The sequence below is a fragment of the Lepus europaeus genome, chromosome 3 (assembly GCF_033115175.1).
Source record: "Lepus europaeus isolate LE1 chromosome 3, mLepTim1.pri, whole genome shotgun sequence".
NCBI classification, from domain to species: Eukaryota; Metazoa; Chordata; class Mammalia; order Lagomorpha; family Leporidae; genus Lepus; species Lepus europaeus.
In genome coordinates this window covers 25534972-25550523 of record NC_084829.1, presented here as the reverse complement: position 1 = coordinate 25550523, position 15552 = coordinate 25534972, and the positions used below count along the sequence as shown (strand labels likewise).

General features: G+C 45.7%; 1 protein-coding gene across 1 annotated transcript; it reads left to right on the top strand.

Moving 5' to 3' along the window:
• The first annotated feature begins 542 nt into the window (after positions 1-542).
• On the top strand, positions 543-11496 carry FAM8A1 (family with sequence similarity 8 member A1). The gene is made up of 5 exons (XM_062185417.1): positions 543-1332; positions 2334-2454; positions 5432-5555; positions 6424-6563; positions 7934-11496. The coding sequence occupies exons 1-5, from the start codon at positions 624-626 to the stop codon at positions 8076-8078; spliced, it is 1239 nt and encodes a 412-aa protein (XP_062041401.1). The 5' UTR covers positions 543-623; the 3' UTR covers positions 8079-11496.
• The last annotated feature ends 4056 nt before the right edge of the window (positions 11497-15552 follow it).

Here is a 15552-nt window from a genome sequence, read left to right as displayed (position 1 = left end):
TGGATATAATCAGGGGGTCTTCCCCTAACAGGAAAACAGGCTTAAGGAAAGGTTCCGCTCTGCACAGGCTCGCTAGCTCCAGCATCAGGACCAAGACCAGCTTCTAAATCAGCAATCTCTCTCCCCGTCAGGTCCCCAAACAAGTCCCAGTTCAGTTTGGCTGTCGATGTGTTTCTCCCCAGTGCACATTCTCGAGCACAAGTGGCGAACCACGCTCTCGGCTCGGCGAGGGCAATGGCGGCGCTGGCCCCGGGCCCGTCCCGGAAATCCCCCTCCATCCAGCCGAAGTTTCTCACGGGACATCCGGCGCCAACCCCCCGGGATTCTCTAGAGAGGCCTCAGGCCTTAAACACACTCGATTAACCATAAAGAGGCGTGGGGTGCCGGACAGCCGGCAGGACAGGAACCCAGACACCCCACACCTGACACAACAGCCCAGCCTCCGGGCCTCCGGCGGCCCCGCGCAGCGAGCGACGCCCCCGAGGGGCGGGGTTTCCGCTTCCGGTGGCGGATTGTTGACGCCTGCGGCCGCTGCGGTGGCGACAGGGCCGTTGGGGAGGGGCCTCTGAGGGGAGGGAGACGGCGCAGTGACAGGTACCGCGAAGGGTGCTGCCGCGGCGACGATGGCCGAAGGGCCCGAGGAAGCCCGAGGTCGCCCTCCCGGGCAGGACGATGGCGGAGGGGACCACGCGCCTGTCCCTTCCCTGAGAGGCCCTCCCGCAGCCGCCGGCCCTTGTCCCCGAGACGCGGCGCAGGTCGAACCCCAGGCCCCGGGCCGGCCGCCAGCCCCGGCCCTCGCGCCCGCCTCCGCCGCTGCCCCGGAGGAGTCGGAGCCGCAGCGGGAGCTCAGGAGGCGAAGAGAGGCGGCCCCGAGCTCCGGCGCGGGGCTGCAGGAGCCGGCGGGCTGCGAGGCGGCCGAGGCCGAGGCGCTGCGGGAGAAGCCGGCGCGGCTGAGCGCCCGCGAGTACTCGCGGCAGGTGCACGAGTGGCTGTGGCAGTCCTACTGCGGCTACCTCACCTGGCACAGCGGCCTGGCCGCCTTCCCCGCCTACTGCAGCCCCCCGCCGCCCGCTCCCAGCTACGCTGCGGCCGCCCCCCAGGCCGCGGCGCCGCCGCCCCCGCAGCTGGCCTATTACAACCCCTTCTACTTCCTGGGCGCCGGCGCCGCGGGAGCGGAGCCGGGGGCGGCCGCGGGCCTCAGCGCCCCGGCCCCGGGGGCGGGCCTGGGGCCGCGGGCTCCTCACGTGCAGGGCTCGGTCCGGGCCGCTCCAGCGACTCGCGCGGGATCCGCCGCGCCTTCGCGCACCGCCAGCGAGAGCGGGCGGCAGGCAGGTGAGCAGCGCGAGGCGCGGGGGGCATCCCCGAGGGCGTCTTCGGGGAGGCTGCCTGCCGGGTGTGCGACCCCGTGGGGACGGCCGCGGCTCCCGGGAGGGTGCCCGGGCCTTACACTGCCGTGCCGTCCGCCTTGAGAGCAAATCGAGGGCCTCGCTCCCGGGCCGGTTCCCACGTGTAGAGGAATCTGCTCTGCAGAGCGAGGTGGAGAGTCAGACCCACTTGTGCAGAGACTTGACTGGCAGTGCTGAAAACGATCCAGCCGTGCGCTGCCTAGGGCTGTGGGACTGACCGATCCGGAGGATTTACATGAATGCAAATGGAGTTCCCAAGCGTTGGCTGGCCCGGGCTTACTGCTTGCGGAACCTCCTTGTTAACTTCTGCTTGGGAACTAGAAATGGCTGTAGTTAGCTACGCTTGTTAGAGTTTGTATTCAGCCACCGGTATGTGCACCGAGAACCAGTTGGTCCTGTATATGAGCCTGAATCAGAATAGAGGATGACAGGCTGATGACCCGCGCATTTATTTTCTAGAAAGTAAAAACAACGACTGAGGGGAGGGAAAGGTGAGATACCAGCATTTACTCTACACAGTATTTATATATGCTGTACTTTATACCGTGGGTGTTTATACTATAGTTAACTCGAGTTTTACCTTTTTCTCTTAAAGTTTAATTGAGTGTCGCCTAGGTGTGATCACCTGGATTCTCCTAATTTGAGTCCCCGCTGAAATGTTTTGGGTACTTGAATCAAACACAGGTGTGAAATCAATGTTTGACCATTAGAGTGATGAAAATAAATTTTAAGCAGTTTATTAAACACAATGCAGTGGTATTGCTGTATTTTAGTAATACATACTCTTGTTGGGATCAGTATGACTAACTGATGCAAGGCTGTGAATATTTTTCATACTAAGTTGTACCTTGACTTTGCTTTCTCCATTCTTACTTGCCTTGTGAAATGATCACTTTTTCATAATTTCCTTTTTTTTTTAACTTACAGGCAGGGAGTATGTTATTCCATCCTTGGCCCACAGATTTATGGCAGAGATGGTGGATTTCTTTATTCTGTTCTTTATAAAAGCAACCATTGTCTTAAGCATTATGCACCTCAGTGGAATAAAGTAAGTTAAGCACCTTTGTAGAAGAGTTTGAATTTCTACTGTTTAGAAATTATTGAGTTCTCTTCATGCCTGCAAGTGACCATAAGGATAATGCCAGTGTCATGATTTCTTTCTAAAAGCTCTGTCGGATTTATTTCCTACTGGACTTAAGAAATAACTACAAAGGAGAAAAAACTCCTCATACATTCTGTAAGATGGGTGAGAATTTCACCCATCAAAAGTAGGTAAAATGATCCTCCAATCCTGGTTTGTTTTCATTCAACTATTCTTGGGCCAGGAAGCAATTTCTCTTTTATTATCCTGTAGAGAGAGTCTCTAACGAAGAAATATAAAGAGCTTTTGGTGGGTGAACTCCTAATAATGAACTAGATGGTCTTTCCAAATGGCATTGCTTACCATGAGCCCAGTCCCAAGAGAACTGCAAAGTGAGACATTTATTTGAATAACCCTTTCCTGAGATTAAAATAATCATAACAGCAGTTCTCATTTGCTAAGCACTTTCTGTATGCCAGGCATTGAGCTCACTTCTTTATATGGAGTCTTATTTCATCTTAGTACCACTATGAGGTAGAGGCTAATACCTCCATCTTATAGAGATTGAAATTTGAGTATATGAGAAGCTAGGCCCAGAATTTTAAAGGTTACAGAAGTATTAAGTGACCATGTCAAGATACAAACATGTAGTCAAATTTTTTTTTAGATTTTTTTTTAATTTATTTGAGTGATAGAGTTACAGAGAGAAGGTCTTCCATCAGCTGGTTCACTCCCCAAATGGCCACAGTGGCTGGAGCTGTGCCAGTTCGAAGCCAGGAGCCAGGAGTGTCTTCTGGGTCTCCCATGTGGATGCAGGGGCACAAGCACTTGGGCCATCTTCTGCTTTTCCAGGCCATGGCAGAGAGCTGGATCGGAAGAGGAGCAGCAGGGACTCAAACTGGTGGCCATATGAGTTGCCATCGCTGCAGGTGGAGGCTTAGCCTATGACGCTACAGCACTGGCCCCACATGTAGTCAGATTCTAAAACCCCTTGCCAGGAAGCTAGTGCTATTCCTTCCTGCCGCCTCCCTCTCCTGTGCCTCTATACATCTGATCAAATGCCAGTTCCTTTATGTTCCTTCTCCTGAATAGCTTTCCACCCAGACCATTTCCTCCTCACTTTTCATCAGATCATTTTTCATCATCACTGCTTCTTCCTAGTCCTGTTACTGTCATCCTTGAGTTGATTATAGTAAAAGTCTTTTTTTTTTTTGACAGGCAGAGTGGACAGTGAGAGAGAGAGAGAGACAGAGAGAAAGGTCTTCCTTTGCCGTTGGTTCACCCTCCAATGGCCGCCGCAGCTGGCGTGCTGCGGCCGGCGCACCACGCTGATCCGAAGGCAGGAGCCAGGTGCTTCTCCTGGTCTCCCATGGGGTGCAGGGCCCAAGCACTTGGGCCATCCTCCACTGCACTCGGCCTGGAAGAGGGGCAGCTGGGACAGAATCCGGCGCCCCAACCGGCACTAGAACCTGGTGTGCCGGCGCCGTAAGGCGGAGGATTAGCCTGTTGAGCCATGGCGCCGGCCAAAAGTCTTTTTTTTTTTTTTTTTTTAATTATTTATTTATTTGAATGGCAGTTAACAGGCAGAGGCAAAGAGCGAGATCTTCCATCCACTGGTTCACTCCACAAATGGCCGCAACGGCCGGAGCTGGGCCTATCCGAAGCCAGGACCCAGGAGTTTCTTCCAGGTTTCCCACGTGGGTGCAGGGGCCCAAGGACTTGGGCCATTTTCCACTGCTTTCCCAGGACATAGCAGGGAGCTGGATCAGAAATGGAGCAGCCAGGTCTCAAACTGGCATCCATATGGGATGCTGGCAGGGCATTGCAGGCAGCGGCCCCTGATTATAATAAAAGTTCATCTCTGTCCATTTCCTGATATAAAGCCAAGTGATTATAAATGCTGATTCTTTTTTAAAAAATATGTATTTAATTATTTATTTATTTGAAAGGCAGAATTACAGAAAGAAGGAGAGGTGTCTTATCTGCTGGTTCACTCCCCAAATGACTGCAACAGCCAAAGCTGGGCCATGCAGATCCAAGAGCCTAAGCTTTATCCAGCTCTCCAGCATGGGTGGTAGGAGCCCAAGGACTTTGGCCATCTTCCGCTGCTTTCCCAGGCACATTAGCCAGGAGCTGGATCAGAAGTGGAGCAACTAGCGACTGGCGCTGTGGCGTGGCAGATTTAAACCCCGGCCTGCTCCCTGCTAATGCACTTGGGAAAGCAGTGGTGGATGGCCCAAGTTCTTGGGCCCCTGCACCAGCGTGTGAGACCCATAAGAATCTTGGGGAGTGAACCAGTGGATGGAAGACTTCCCTCTCTCTTTGTGTCTACCTTTCTCTGTAACTATCTTTCAAATAAATTAATCTAAAAAGAAAAAAAGTGGAGCAACTGGGACTCGAACGAGCGCCCATATGGGATGCCAGTGCTACAGGCAGCAGCTTAACCAGCTGTGCCACAGCACTGGGCCCTAAGTCCTGATTCTTAATCATTGTCATCTCTCACACCTAACAGTGGAGCTGTACCAAACTGCTTATAGCGTCCGTCCCACACTCTCTCCCTCTAGAACTTTCTTCGCTCATGTCTGTTCATCCTTCAGCTGCTGGCTTACAGGGCGTTCCTGGGAAGCTTCATTAGGTTCAAGTGTACCTGGTGTGGTTTGCACAGTGGTGTGTGGTTCCATCACAACTCTCATCCCACTGCAATACTGCTACTTTTTATTTTTCTGTTTTCCTGGCTGGGTTAGAATCTCCCGAAAAGCAGTGACCATTTTGAATTGATTAACCATGAAATCCTCAGGGCTGCTACGGTGCCTGCTCGTGATAGTATTGCTTACATAAGCTGATGAACGTTTTGTAAAATTAGCTACCGAGAACCCAAATGTTTGTTTAGAAAATGCAGTTGTTCTGGTAATTCTTTATAACTCCAAACTGTTATTTTGTGTAGGGATATCTCTAAGTTTGCTATGCACTATATAATTGAAGAAATAGATGAAGACACATCAATGGAAGACTTGCAGAAAATGATGGTTGTGGCTCTTATATACAGATTATTAGTTTGTTTCTATGAGGTAAGCTACTGACCAGCAAATATTAACAGTGTAATAGATTTTTCAACCCCAAACAAAAGAAGTAATGAAATTTATAATCATTGTATTTTTCATTACAACATTTTTTAATAACAGCAAATGATTGAAAGCAGTCTAAAGGATTAGTTAAAAAGGTGAAGTTTGCTACCAGTGTATCTGTCATGCTTTTTAAAAAACTTATTTGAAAGGCAGAATGACAGATGGACAGAGAGGTAGAGAATTGATCTTCCATCTGCTGGTTCACTCCCTAGAAGGTTGCAACAGCCAGGTCTGGGCCAGGCTGAAACCAGGAGCCATTTGGGTCTCCCACTTAAGGGGTCCCAGTACTTGGGCCATCATCTGCTGAGTTCCCAGGACATTAGCTGGGCACTGGGTCAGAAGCAGAGCAGTGCCTCTTTCATGGTTTTCTTTTCAGATGTCTTCCTACTTTTCTGTTTTATCCAGGTTTTAATTAACATCTATTAGTTTTTAGGTAGAAAATTATGGGGAGAGAGTTTAGTTTCCTTGTAATATTTTCCAGTCTTAGAAAATCAGATAAAATTCTACTCATAAACAGATTACCACCCAAAAATATACTTCTGTGCTACTTGTAAAACTTGAAATATGTTTTTCCACAGAAACAACTAGCCAGACCTATAATGGGTCATAGAGAAATATTATAGTAGACATTGTGGTACTGCACATTTTGGAGACTTGTAGAAATGCATTAAATGGTTAGCTTTGGAGTATTCTGTGCAGTTCTTCCAACTTGGAATTTTTAAAACATGAACTAATATGGCAAGAAAATGTACCCTTGAAAATTGGTAGTAGCTGAGCTGGTGATTTGTTTTCAATTATCCTCTTTCCTTAGATAATTTGCATCTGGGGAGCAGGTGGCGCAACCCCTGGGAAGTTCCTGCTAGGGCTTCGAGTTGTGACATGTGACACGTCAGTGCTGATTGCTCCAAGTCGGGTTTTAGTGATTCCTTCCTCGAATGTTAGCATTACAACGTAAGTCCTTTTCTTAGCCTAGTTTATATACTTATGAAACTAAATAATATTGCAGCATTTGATAGTGTTTTTAAGATAGTTTTCTTCAAGGCAGATAGGTAAGCTTATGTTTGTTAAGTTTAAGATGGAGCTTTATGACTATTTCAGTTGTTATATGACTGGAGGCCCCTTTCACCAAGCATTTTCAAGGTGATCATTTTATGGAACATAAGTCACAGTACTGAGAGGATGCCTTGGGTGTGGAGGCTTCATCACTGCCCCGTGCCCAGGGTTCCTGTTCTCTAGATTGGTGGAAGTTGGGGCAGTTGCTGACTTGCCTTGAGACCTAAGAGTTTTGACAGGCATGCTCTTCAGTGCTAGGGCTTGCAGTACCTCAGGACTGCTGGCTGGCTGTTGGCGTCTAGCTCCAGGGGAAAAGTAAACTAGTTCTAATACAAGTTGTGGAGGTGAGTGGGTGGGGATCAGTTGTGCCAAACAAGATGCTGCCTGGAATTGTTGCCGGAATGATTCAGAGTCGATTGTACATGAAGACGCAGGAAGGATCGACTCCTAAGAGCCATGATGTTACTGACATCCTCAAGTTTTCCCCTCAGACTGTGTGATAACCATTCTGGTTGTGTCTTTTAGTCAATAATGACCAATGTTTATTGAGCACTTCTTACATATGAGGCACACCACTAACACTGAGTATGTATTGACTAACTTAATCCTCGCCTTATAAAATAGTGAAATTGTCCCCCCTTGTTCAGATGTGGAACACAAGAAGTGCTTAGTAGAAGGTGGATTTGAAACCAGTAGTCTGGATTCAGTGCCACAGACTCTTAGCCACTGTGCTTTTCTGTAGCCTTCCAAGCCACATAAGGCAGAAATCTAACATTGGTAGGGTGGCACTCCAGTCTTGAGTTGTTAGGCTTTTTAAAGTTTTTCTTAATCACTGGATCCCATAAAAGAGAGCTGATAAACACACACTAACTTAATAACTTGCTTCATGAAAGGTAGAAAATAGGACTGCAGGAAGCATGTCGTTTAGAAGATACTAGAAGCATCGAGTAACAATGTGACTATGGGAAGGTAAACAAGGGAAACTGCCATCCTTTTCTTCTAGCAAAATATTAGACAATACTATAGATGCTTACTAGTTCATATTCTAAAACCATGCAATTGGTGCTTTTCTTGTGAAAGTTCTGAAGACTTTTAGAAATAGCCCACGTGTTTGCATCACAATGTAATGTTACTTAAAAATAACTCAAATATCAAAGTAAAAGTTCCCTCAATTATAGTTTGAGTATGTCTGAACATTTTAGGATACTATCAGTCTCTATGTAGTTATGATATACAACTTACCTGATACTTTTGCTTTAATTTTCTAGGTCTACCATACGGGCTTTGATCAAGAATTTTTCTATTGCTTCTTTTTTCCCTGCTTTCATCACATTGCTGTTTTTTCAACATAATCGAACAGCATATGACATTGTAGCAGGAACCATCGTGGTAAAGAGAAACGGGGTCAGATGATGCCCCAGAAAACCCTGAATTCCATACTGTTTGGAATAATGACAAGACTAAATTATGTATCAACACCATCAGTACCCCTGGGTAGCATTAATTGATGATTTAGAAATTAAAGCAGTCATTCCAGTGCGATGGAGGAGACTATTCTGAAAGTATTGATTTTACTTGAATGCCAAAGAACTATTCCAGAAGAAAGATCTATTAAATTCAAGTGTTAAAAATTTTTAGATCGAAAAGAAGGCCAGTGGTTTCATAATCACCAATGGACAACATATATACTTTCTTAAAATCTAAGACATTAGAATTTGCCAAAAGCATTTTCAGCTTTGAAATCTCCAAATGAAACTTCAAAATTTTACTTTGGTTTATCCCAAAACGATGGAAAATGTCCAATTGTGTTTTGTAAACACCTACATCATTTCATCTTTAGGTAACACTTCCTGAGGAAATTGCTGTCTGGTTTTTGACGGGAGTGAGGACAAACTGGAGAATTCATTTATCCTCCCATCCCAGGCAGGAGGTGGTGAGTTAGCTGCAAAGGAGAGGGGCAGGTAATGCAGGCCTGGCAGGTCCCTTACCTGAAGTTTTGCAATCCGTACTGTGCTAACCGCAGTAATGATGAACTTTGTAACTATCCTCAACGCCTAAACACACATTTGGGACAAGTTTCTCATGATGATGAAAAGGTATTAAGTCATATTGCTATATTATCAGTGAATTTTTAAAGAAAATTTTTAAAGAAAAGGTAAGTTTTAGTGATTGCTTTTAGTGGGAGAAAAACATACATTGTCATCGTAAATTTAACTTACAATTCATGTGTATTTTCAGTGCCCAAAAATCAAACTATAAATATGTGGGGAAAACTTCATCAGTTGCGTAGTTACTGTAAAACATTCCTGTTCCTAGTATGTGTGCAGCATGACAAAAGTATTAGTGCCCTTCAGTGTTCTGAATCTGAGTGTCACTTTATATACCGCATACTCACATTCAACTTTCCTTTTATATTTTATATGGTTCCATGGCTGCTGAAATATCAAATTCAAGAGTCTTATAGTTCATCGTTAACTCTACATACGTACTAGTAGCCTGTGAAATACTGACAATTTTTTTCCCTTTATGAACTGTTCTTTGTATATTAAGGGGGTGTCTCACTCCCAGACATTATTCTGGGTTATTTAAGCTCATTTTGGGCCTGCAAGGGATGGAGTTTTGGGGAAAATGTTAAGCAAAGTAATACTTTGTTTATTGCCATTTATTCTTCTATTGAAGCAAAATTGGGGTCTTTTGTGCACTTTTTGGATATCCCATTTACCTCTTTTGAGCTATACCTGTGCTATTTCTAGTTTGTTTTATTTGATTTTTAGGCATTTTCTTTACTCTGATAATTATTTTCCAAAAGAACCAAAACACTAAATTGTATTGCACAGTTCAAAATCAGATTGCTTTAGCAAAGGACCAATCTAAGTTTTGTTCCTGGTCTTTACTAGCAAATGCAAGAATGTCAGTTTATCACTGTTATCAATTTTTATAGTGAGTTTTTCTTTGACACTTAAAAGTGAAAATACATATACTGTTTATAGAAATTAACTGTCCTTTTATTACCTTTTTATTATAGAATTTCATAAACCATGCTTTTCACAATTTTTTATTAAATCAGACTTCACAGAAAGCCTGTTAAGTGTGTCAGAGTACCAAATAGATCACTATGATTCTTCACAGCAAAAAACAAGAAATTTTTAAAAATTACAAAAATTAGAGAAGTGTTGCAAAAATTAACATTTAGTGTATACACTAGCATTGGTGTATATTCTATTTTTGCCATCGGCTGGGGAATTCAAATTGAAATGTCCTTCAGTTCTGTAGCTCTGTAGTACATCTTTGCATTTATAATCTCTGCTCAGGTCACAGGTTTGTACCTAGGCTTTCACTTAAACACTAAAAAAGGCAAGCATGTCCAGTTATTAAAAAAAAAAAAAAAACTGCACATTTGCTGTCCATGAGCCATTGAGATCTGTTTGGATTCAAGTTATACTGTACAGCCCAACATGATGTGTACTGCACAAGTGTTATTACTTGGTCTGGCTTTGTTACAAAACCCAAGTCTGTCTATGTATGAATTCAGCACTTAGGGAGAGATTTTGATTCCCAGATTTGAAAAAAATGTCAAAATAGTTGCAGGAGAGGAAACGAGGATTTAGTGCTTTATTTTTTTCTCTTGGGATTGTGTGGGTCTCCTTTTTTTCCAGAACACAACAGTATATGTCACTTACAGAAATACTGATTTTCTGCATCAAAGTATCATTTTGATGCTGAAGCTCTTTCTAGTCTAGAAAGGCAAAGGGAACAAAACCTAGGATTGAAACCAAGTGAGAATACTATTTCAGTGAGCATGTCCTAAGTTAAAACTGTAGGACTATTGTTATCACTGCTTAAGAATAGACTAGCAGCTAATTTAAGCAGCCAGAAAATCTTCGTGCCCATTGCTGGGTAGTTAGCGCACCTTCAGAAAAGTTAGTGAAGAGGGACGTTCATGTTGGAGCCCGATGGTAGGGAAGTGTATGGTAATGGCAGCCTGGATTTCAGAGTACTCTGGACCATAGGAACAAACCAACAGTGTGTTAGTAAGCCTTCACTTGCCAGTATTATCAAGACAACTGAATTGCTCAAACTTTATCCTCTTAAGAACAACCTAATTGAGATCCCCAATCTGTAACTTCTCTGCCGTTTGAGTTTCTGTTAACACACTTTCTTTGATTCCTAACATATTTCTTGATGTTGTTGATAATTTTTATACAGATGGGAATTACTTAGATCTCAACTGGTAACTCCTTTAGCACCAGCTCAGTTGTCATTTCTGTCTGGCCCTTTTTTTTTTTAAATTTCACCCAGTATTTAAAACTGAAAGAAACGCATTCTCTTTGAAGGCTACTTTGCCTAAGTCAATGAATTTTTAGTGCTTTGTATCACTTTGACAGTAAAATGAATTTTTCCTCATCAATGACTTATTTGGGTATTTTATTTATACACAAATTTTTTCAACAAAGGGAAAGTAGAGGTTGAAAATCACTGATTGCCGCTTGGTAATACAGGGCTTTTGATGGGGGAATTGGGATATTAAATGCCTTCAGCCCACACTTGTCTCCTTTGTTTCTTCGAAGAATATGCTTAAATAAGAGTATTTCTAAATTCTGGTACTGCCTTGCTATTCCCCATCCCCAGTACCAGAGGCCATCTTCAGACATGTGCTTGCCTGGGTGAAGTTCATTTCAACTGTGTATATTTCCTCGAGTTCTTAACAGTAGGGCTTTACCTGTAACAGTACCTGATGGTCTGCTATAAATAAAATTCAGCATTGATTTCAGTGATCTGTATGCCACCAATTTGTATTCTTTGTCTCAATAAATACTCCATCACCAGTGCACTTGTGTTTTACTTCTTGGAATCTCCTGATTAGGGAGACTTTGCTTCCAACAGCTAGCTCTTTACTGCCAGTGGCTACAGTCAACTACAGTGCTTTCCAAAAGAGGTCTATGGGCTGGCGCCGTGGCTCACTAAGCTAATCCTCCGCCTGCGGCACTGGCACACCAGGTTCTAGTCCCGGTTGCCCCTCTTCCAGTCCAGCTCTCTGCTATGGCCAGGGAGTGCAGTGGAGGATGGCCCAAGTGCTTGGGCCCTGCACCCACATGGGAGACCAGGAGGAAGCACCTGGCTCCTGGCTTCAGATCGGCACAGTGCGCCAGATGTAGCGGCCACCTTGGGGGTGAACCAACGGAAAAAGGAAGACCTTTCTGTCTCTTACTTACTCTGCCTGTCCAAAAAAAAAAAAAAAAAAAAGGTCTATGAAGAAAAATCATCCACTTTTAGGGACATAGTCATGGCCTTTTTTTTTTTTTTTTTTTTTTTTTAAGATTTGAAGGGCCAGCACTGTGGTATAGCGGGTAAAGCCGCCACCTGCTGTGCCCGTATCCCATATGGCGACAGTTCAAGTCCCAGCTGCTCCATTTCTGATCCAGCTCTCTGCTATGGCCTGGGAAAGTGGTAGAAGACGGCCCAAGTCCTTGGGCCCCTGCACCCTGGTAGGAGACCAGGAAGAAGCTCTTGGCTTCGTATTGGCACAGCTCCGACCGTTGTGGCCAACTGGGGAGTGAACCAGCAGATGGAAGACCTCTCTCCCTGCCTCTCTGTGTAACTCTTTCAAATAAATCATTTAAAAAAAAAAAATTTTGAAAGGCAGAGTTACAGCGAAAAGGAAAGAGAGCTTCCATCTGCTGGTTCACTCCCCAAATGGCTGCAACAACCAAGGCTGGGCCAGGCAGGTTGAAGCCAGGAGGTAGGACTTCCTGGTCTCAAGTAGGTGCCGGGACCCAAGGACTTGGCCATCTGCTGCTGCTTTTCCAGGTGCACTAGAAAGAAGCTGTATCAGAAACAGAACAGCCAGGACTCAAACTAGTGCCCATATGGGATGCCGGTGCTGTAGACAGGATGCCTTAAACCACTACTCTCAGGACATATTCTTTTATCAAGCACACTCAGTTACCTGTAGGGGGCCTGGATATACTGTTTGTTTTTTAGAAGATTCATTTTACTCATTTGAAAGGCAGAGTTTTACAAAGAGGTTTCACTCCCCAGATGGCTGCAACGACCAGAGCCGTGCTGATCCCAAGCCAAGAGCTTCTTCCTGGTCTCCCACGTGGGTGCAGGGGCCCAAGGACTTGAGCCATCTTCTGCTGCTTTCCCAGGCAAATCAGCAGGGAGCTGGATGGGAAGTGGAGCAGCCAGGACTCAAACTGGCACCCATATGTGATGCTGGCACTGCAGGCAGCAGCTCTAGCCACAACACCAGCCCCTGAGTTTACTGTTAAAACTAATCCAGCCCTTAGAGTTATGGGCTCTCACAACCACCATTCAAGGTACAATAACTGCAATTTAAACGTAGTTCTGACCCTAAGAGCCTTCCTAACTCTTAACCTTTATGGACAGATGAGCTGGATATAAAAGGCTCCTCAAGTAGGGTAAGCTACTGAAGATAAGCTTAAGTGTAGCCAAAAATACAGCCTGGTGTGAATCCTGCAGATATATGCTGTTAACCAGGAGACAGGACTTATGGAACTAAATTTTGGTCTTCAACATCATAAAAGTTGGCCTACAGTACAAGAGAAGGCTCTGTCAACACGGTCACAGTTGCTGTGCATAGCCAGAACCAATATCCCAAATTTCTCAATGTTTCTGTATCATGTGTCAATTTTTATTAAGCACAGACTAATCTTCATGAAATTTCCAATGAATTTCCAACTTTAAAACAGGCCGAGAGGCCGGTGCTATGGAGTAGTGGTTAAAGCTGCTGCCTGCAGCACTGGCATCCCATTGGGCACTGGTTCATGTACCGGCTGCTCCACTTCTGATCCAGCTCTCTGCTATGGCCTGGGAAAGCAGTGGAAGATGGCCCAAGTCCTTGCCTGCTCCTGGCTCCAGATTGGCCCAGTTCTGGCCACTGCAGCCATTTGGGGAGCAAACTGGCAGATGGAAGACTTTTCTCTCTGCCTCTCTGTAACTATGCCTTTCAACAACAACAAAGGCCCAGAAAATGGCATGGAACTTGAATAAAGGTCTAGTATCCTGGTTACAAATGGTTATGATTCTTTCATTTCAAATAATGTTATACAATTTCCGGACAGAATGTTTAATATTAAGTAACTAAGACATTTCTCCACTATCTAAACTTTTTTTAAAAAGATTTGGGCCGGCGCCGCAGCTCACTAGGCTAATCTTTCGCCTTGCGGCTCTGGCACACCGGGTTCTAGTCCTGGTTGGGGCTCCGGATTCTATCCCGGTTGCCCCTCTTCCAGGCCAGCTCTCTGCTGTGGCCAGGGAGGGCAGTGGAGGATGGCCCAAGTGCTTGGGCCCTGCACCCCATGGGAGACCAGGAGAAGCACCTGGCTCCTGCCATTGGATCAGCGCGGCCATTGGAGGCCATTGGAGGGTGAACCAACGGTAAAGGAAGACCTTTCTCTCTGTCTCTCTCTCTCTCACTATTATTCCCCAGAAGTCCACAGTGAGAGCTGGGCCAGGCCAAAGCCAGGAACCGGGAATTCCACCTGGGTCTCAGGAGGCTGGCAGAAACCCAAGTCCTTAGTCCATCACCTGCTACCTCCCAGGATGCAGCAGCAGTAATGCTAGTCGCCAGGACTTGCCAGTGCTTCATCATGGGTGTGGATGTCCCAAGCAGTGGCTCAACCTGCTGCACCCACAATGCCTGCCACAGAACCAGTTTTTTCTTAATGCCTAGAGTTGTAATCAACACAACATTTTGCTTAAATGTGGTTGGAGTAGCCTCGACTTCAGTGCACCAAACATCTTCCAGGTATTTGTTTTTGGACCCCATCTGGACCCAGTGAGAGAGATTAAGAATATACATTTGACACATACCATCAGGTAATATGTAAGAACTAGACACCCTGGCCAAATTATGTAAATGCACCCAATTATTAACTTACCGCATGTGACTGTTCGTTCCTTCAGTCTCTTCCATTAAAACCATTCGTCACATTTCCTTTTCAACATGTTTGCCTTTGTTCCACAAATAGCCCTCAATTACCTCTTAGACATGAAACACGCAACTCAAGGGGCAGTTATAATCACAGGGAGTAGATCAGAATTGGTCTAGACAGCCCGAGCCAGTCTAATTACCTCTACTGGGGCTGAGGAGGGAGAGGTTTGAGACTAGACCTACCCCATGACTGCGACCTATAGCCGCCATATGCACCCTGACAAAGCCGAGACTAAAACGTATCAAATTCTGGCCGGTGCCATGGCTCACTAGGCTAATCCTCTGCCTACAGCGCCAGCACTTCGGGTTCTAGTTCCGGTTGAGGCGCCAGTTCTGTCCCGGTTGCTCCTCTTCCAGTCCAGCTCTCTGCTGTGGCCTGGAGAAGGCAGTGGAGGATGGCCCAAGTGCTTGGGCCCTGCACCCGCGTGGGAGACCAGGAGGAGGCACCTGGCTTCTGGCTTCGGATCTGCACAGCGCGCTGGCTGCAGCGGCCATTTGGGGAGTGAACCAATGGAAGGAAGATCTTTGTCTCTCTCTCTCACTGTCTACCTATGCCTGTCAAAAAAGAGTGGAGCTGGTACCGGAACCCAGTCACTGCAACATGGGATGTGGGCATCCTAAACGATGTCTTAATGGCTGCACCACATACCCACTGCCCCTTCTCCTCAATGCCAGTGTATTCTTTAGGGGCCTCTACACTACTCTAAAGGAGAAGTGCCTTGAGTTCCAATCAAGAGGTAAAGAGCGATCTAATAAATGAAAACAAGACAAGAGACTGGGCTCATAAAAAGAAGTGACTGGATGCCAAAGATAAATTTCACCTGTTCCTGATTTTGCTGAAAACAAGACTGAAGGTGCTTACTTTTGTAGGCCAGACCATAAGCACCGACCGCAAAGTCAGATCATGAAAGTTATCTGAGCTGACAGACT